The 5,955-nt window shown below is 53.0% G+C and overlaps 1 protein-coding gene and 1 pseudogene across 1 annotated transcript; both read right to left on the reverse strand.

The window, feature by feature from the left end:
• Nucleotides 1–361: 361 nt before the first annotated feature.
• On the reverse strand, nt 362–1,216 carry LOC121450793 (annotated as a pseudogene).
• A 373-nt stretch (nt 1,217–1,589) lies between these two features.
• On the reverse strand, nt 1,590–2,087 carry LOC121450794 (histone H2A type 2-A). Its single transcript, XM_041656087.1, has one exon. It carries the CDS (start codon nt 2,055–2,057, stop codon nt 1,665–1,667), a length of 393 nt encoding a protein of 130 aa, XP_041512021.1. The 5' UTR covers nt 2,058–2,087; the 3' UTR covers nt 1,590–1,664.
• Between the last annotated feature and the right edge of the window lie 3,868 nt (nt 2,088–5,955).

Raw genomic sequence — 5,955 nt, forward strand, 5'->3', positions numbered from 1 at the left:
GACAAAGAGGTTAATAAGAAAACCCAACAATCGCTTAAAAAAAAAAAAAACCAATTCAAACACCCCTTAAAGGGCCACAATAGAACACTTTTGCAAGGCGGCTGTGAAAGCATTTGTTCCCAGAGCATGCTACTGGGTTACTTCAACAGGTGTTTTGGGAAACTTCCTGCAAAGAACCCTTAAAGGGCCACAAGTGCAACAACTGAGAAAATTAGACCACCCATAGATGCTCCTCGACCACCCCGAAACCGACCTCTCCCCATGACCGTAGTAGACAAGGACCGAGAGGCGAACAGCTCCTTCGGGCGCACGTGGTGGCTCTGAAAAGAGCCTTTGGTGGGATGGAACCGACGCGTAGTGCTCAGGCCCGCTCCCCGCGGATGCGGCGGGCCAGCTGGATGTCCTTGGGCATGATGGTGACGCGCTTGGCGTGGATGGCGCACAGGTTCGTGTCCTCGAACAGACCCACCAGGTAGGCCTCGCTCGCCTCCTGTAGCGCCATGACGGCCGAGCTCTGGAAGCGCAGGTCGGTCTTGAAGTCCTGCGCGATCTCGCGCACCAGGCGCTGGAACGGCAGCTTGCGGATCAGCAGCTCGGTCGACTTCTGGTAGCGCCGGATCTCGCGCAGCGCCACGGTGCCGGGCCGGTAGCGGTGCGGCTTCTTCACGCCGCCCGTGGCCGGCGCGCTCTTGCGGGCAGCCTTGGTGGCCAGCTGCTTGCGCGGGGCCTTGCCGCCGGTGGACTTGCGGGCGGTCTGCTTCGTGCGGGCCATGACGGGGATGGGACACACCGAGACGAGAAGCGCGGAGACCTGAGCGGGGAACGAGCCGGCCGACTTTATAGGCGCCGTCTTCCCCGCGGCGGGGCGGAGACAGCGACTTGAAAGTCCCGCGCTGCCGGGCCATTGGCCGTGGCGTCACCGGCCCCGGGCCGGCCCATTGGCTGGGGCTGCCCCGCCCCTGGTCGCCCTGCTGCCTTGTCCAGCCTGCGGCCAGCTGACTGGACAACGCGACAGGGGGACACCTCTGTTGGCTGCAAATCCCAACTCTGGACGTCTCTTCCAGAGAGGCGCGCGAGCTCACCCGCCCGCCCGTCGTCCAAAGTCCCAGAGCTAATAATGTTCAGTGTCGCCCAGTGATCGCCCCGTCGCGATCCCGAGAGCTGGCCGCGCCCCGTCGTCCCGATACACGTCCCTCTTGTAGACTTTGCCGGGGGATCGGGCGAGAGCGGGGCTAGTTGTGCTTTGCATCTGCCCTGGGCTCGACGTCGGGGTTAAGTCCCAAGCCCGGGGGAGGGGCAGGAAACGTTCAGGAGACTGGGGCGGGAAGCAGCGCGCGGGACAAGTTATGCAGGGTGGATGTGTAGGACCGACATATGGCGCCAAGTGCTTAGGACAGTGCGGGGTTCGCTCCGGGACAGGAGCACTTAGGGCGACCGCACAGACGACCACCTGGGGGACCTCGGACACAGTGGGAAGGGCGCTGGGGACGCCTAAAGCGAGTGGCCCACGCTACATCTTACACTTTGGGAACGGGCCGCCAAAGGCCACGACACCGGCTACCGTGACACAACTCTTTAATCTGAAGGAGTGGGTGGCTCTGAAAAGAGCCTTTGAGTTCGCGAGCGTCCCCGAGACGCGAGCCGCCAAGATGCGGGCAGCGGCCTCACTTGCCCTTCGCCTTATGGTGGCTCTCGGTCTTCTTGGGCAGCAGCACGGCCTGGATGTTGGGCAGGACGCCGCCCTGCGCGATCGTCACCTTGCCCAGTAGCTTGTTGAGCTCCTCGTCGTTGCGGATGGCCAGCTGCAGGTGGCGCGGGATGATGCGCGTCTTCTTGTTGTCGCGGGCCGCGTTGCCCGCCAGCTCCAGGATCTCGGCCGTCAGGTACTCCAGCACGGCAGCCATGTACACGGGCGCGCCCGCACCCACGCGCTCCGCGTAGTTGCCCTTGCGCAGCAGCCGGTGCACGCGCCCCACCGGGAACTGCAGGCCGGCGCGGGACGACCGCGACTTGGCCTTGGCGCGGGCCTTGCCTCCTTGCTTACCGCGGCCAGACATGACGGAACACACAAACTCACACGCTCGCGCAAACAGGAAACTGGACCACGGCGCCGCCGCCTCTTCCATTTATAGACACGGCCCCGATTGTCCGCCTGACGCGCTCATTGGCTCACACGCGTCCTCGCTCCTTGGCCAATAGGAGCGCGCGCTCACAATCCGCTCATTTACATAAGCCGGGCTCCTTCGCCCCGCCGCGAACGCCGAATCACGATGCGCCTGGCCAGAGCCCTCATTTGCCTGTGGCCGTTGTCAGTGCCGGGTTCTCGGGGGCGCCCCGGCCTGCCGCACTTCGGTTCTGCCGGCGCGGGAGCGGGCCGAGCGCGCCCCGCCTGTGACAGGGAGTGCGGCGGTGTGGAGAGAGTTGCCGGGTGGGTGTAGGTGAGCCGCTCCGTCTCCGGTGCGGGCTTCTCGTCCCACGCCGGGTTCCCCGGGAGCTCGATCGTCCACTTGCTTATTTGTGTCCATCGCGGGAGAGCCTGGCGGCCCTGTGCCTGCTGCTCTGTTTCCTGGGCAGCTGGCAGGTCACCAAGTACTGCTCGTCTCTTTAACAATTCGAAGGCTTTTTGCCTTCTCTAGACGCCTACCTTTTCTTGTGATGATGATGGATTCTGGTTTATTTTTTCTCCTATTACCCACAGAGCTTATTTCTACTCGAGTTTCATGTGTGTTTGCGAATGAGGAGTGTAAGTCTGAAGAGGTATTTTAAGAATGGTGGCTTACACCACTGTATTTTTTCTTTTGATGGGAAATGAAGTCAAATCATGCTAATATAAATATTGTCAGAGTGGAGAAAAGCATTAGGCTACCCTTCAGACCTGGCAGTGAGGTGGTCTGTGAAGTAAAAGTCTCTACTGAAGTACAGTTCGGAAACTGCTCCTAAAACATTTGGACACTAAACCTACACAGTTGGTTTCTTTTGGGTTTTTAGTTCAGTTTCCAGTTTACACACGGCGTCTTAAGTTTTAAGTTTCCTGTTTCAGGTGACAGGATTGAAGACATCTGTACCAGTCCTTAAAGATCGAAGTCTTATTTGTATCTAGATTTGGATACTGTTTTCGTGCTAGTTTGGCCTATTCTGGAATATAGGTCAGTGTGCTTTCCTAGCGTATGTGAGGGTCTATCCTCAGCACCACACAAGGACGTTGACCGTAATTATTTATCCACACAAATATTGTTTTTTTTAAATATTTATTTATTTATTATGTATACAATATTCTGTCTGTGTGTATGTCTGCAGGCCAGAAGAGGTCTCCAGACCTCACTACAGATGGTTGTGAGCCACCATGTGGTTGCTGGGAATTGAACTCAGGACCTTTGGAAGAGCAGGCAGTGCTCTTAACCACTGAGCCATCTCTCCAGCCCCCCAAATATTGTTTTTAGTGTTCTTTTTGCCTTAGTTTCCATTCGCGCTGTCACCCTCCTTTAGGGCGTCTCCCCTCTGGCTCCACTGCTCTGTGGCGAGTCAGCCTAATCATCTACCGGCCAGCTGTTGCACTGTTTCTGGCTCTCCTCACAGTGTTGCTCTGGTGTTGGTCCTGCACTCTTTTCCCACAAGGTCCCTGCGGATTGGGTCCCAGGGCACCATGGGTATTTTTGCTCCAAGTAGCCAGTGCTTCTTAAAATTCAACGGAAAGAGATACAGCCGAACCAGACCCTTGTATAATTAACCCCCAAGGAACTTCCTAAACAAGAGTCTGACTACCGAAGGGCATAGAAGTGCTGTATAGAGGGCGGCTTGACTTCAGCGCTGAGCTGCTTCACAAACCCAGTCCCTAAAGAAGCAGGCACCTGTGCTTTTGTAAAAAAAATAAATAAAAAGGCCTCCCTTGTGGCCACAGGGTAACTGAAAACTGGCTGAGAGCCTGGCATCGCTGCCTTATTGTGTGTTTGTCTTCCTTTCTAAGGCTGAAGGGGCAAAGATAAGTTACTGCCCTACCTTTCTCTTACATCACAGTAGCTGAGAGCAATTATCCATGAATTCACCCTAGAGCTGAAATGACCTTTCTGTAGGAGTGAGAGGGATGATCTCACGTGATGACAGCAATATGGACTCCCCACCTTGCAGGATCAGAATTGGAGCAATGACCAGACAGACCACACATCTAGCAAGACTGCTTAGTTATGCCTACTTCCTGCCTGCCCCAAGGGGGTTACAGTTTTTCCTCTTCCCAATACAGTCACCTGACTAATTCTCCCCTTTGATTTTCCCTTGAATTTGGACAAGCAACTGAGCCTAGCCCGGGTTTCTAGGGCTTTACCCTAACACCTTTGGTTACTCTAAGGAGTCTGTCTCCTAACTTGTTTGTTTTGTTTCATATTCTAAGGACACTGGCATAGGTTTATGACTTTGGCTTTGTAGAACAGGCTGAAGTGAAAGGTGGTGTTGACAAGGAACAAACCTTGGAAATAAGTTGAAATCTATGTTTAGGAAAATAACTTGCATTGGGTTGTGAAGCAGCAGGCAGGGGTGGAATGTGGTGGCTCGGGTGGGGCATCTACATAGTGAAATCTGACGCACCAGCTGTACTTAGTCTGCAGCTTTGGAACTGGGTTTGCTTATTTTACCAAACAGAATGGCTTCAGTGCAAGAAGAGTGTATTTCCAGAAAACATGACAGACCTTTAGACGAGTCTCAGATGAAATATTTAGTAAAAGATTGTAGTGATATTTCATTTGTATTTTAATAAATAGAGCTTACCTGAAGGTCAGAGTAAAACAGCTGCACTGGTCAGCCTTACAGACCAGGCAGTGGTGATACACACCTTTAATCCCAATAGCCACACTAGTTTGCTATGGAACCAGGTAGTAGTGGTGCATGCCTTCAATCCCGGCACTAGGGAGGAATATACAATAAAAGATGGGGAGACAGCCTTCCGGCAGTGTCATTCTGAGGATTCCTGGAGGGAGGATCACTATTTTTGGACTGAGATAGAGGTAAAAGCCAGTGGCTGGCTGCTTTGTTTTTCTGACCTTCAGGTTAAACCCCAATATCTGTCTCTGGGTTATTAATTGTACTACAAAAGATGGAATATAACAAGTAGCAATGGAATGAATTGTCCAGATCACCCAAATGTTAAGGTCATGCTACACAGCACAACTGGCAATGGTAACATGAACGCTGGTCCTACATCGAGAGTTATGCCCACGTCACACAGAACCCCCAAACGAGATCACCACAGAGCCAGTATCTCATGCAACACACTGGGGTTTATGGATCATAATCCAACACACTGAGGCAGCAAGTGGGGGAGACAGCCCTGAGTCCTTGGGTTAGGGGTTTTTAAAGGGAAAACCGCAAGCAGGGTGGCACGAGTGTTGGCGTTTCGGGGTTGAGTATGGGTACACAATCTCTGAATCCGTTGGTTGGGGTATAGAGGAATTTCAAAACAGCAGTTAATCAGATACCAGTAAGGATGTCTGAAGCAAGCAGATGTACACAGCTGTTGTCTGGACACCCTGGTGGGTCATTCTGACCAGGGCTGGCACAGTTTCTTGGTGATGTTTATGACTTTTGTTGGGCTGCATTCACCCGCCCCCCTTAGGCCCTGTCTAACATGGAGTTCTTTCTCAAAATGGTGTTTGTTCTGCTCCTTCACAGGGAGCCAAAGGAATCTTTTGTAATGTGCTAAGGAACTCGATGCCCAAAAGTTGTGGTTAAATTTCATGTTTTAAGTGCTTGCCAAGAACCTCGTGTATTCCTCTGTGCTCTGTGTTTAACATGGCAGTGGACTCTGGCTTAATGATAAACATGTTAGATATTGGTGGGGGTGTCACAGAAACCAAATTTCAATTAAAAGTTTAATCCAAAAGGCTAATCGTGTTATCATTCTTCACGGGACATCTTTCTTGAAGTCTCTGTATTGTATAGTTGTTCCCTCCAAATGAAATTATTTTC

The sequence above is a fragment of the Microtus oregoni genome, unplaced genomic scaffold (assembly GCF_018167655.1).
Source record: "Microtus oregoni isolate MIOR12 unplaced genomic scaffold, Mior012 000007F_ref0000211, whole genome shotgun sequence".
NCBI lineage: Eukaryota > Metazoa > Chordata > Mammalia > Rodentia > Cricetidae > Microtus > Microtus oregoni.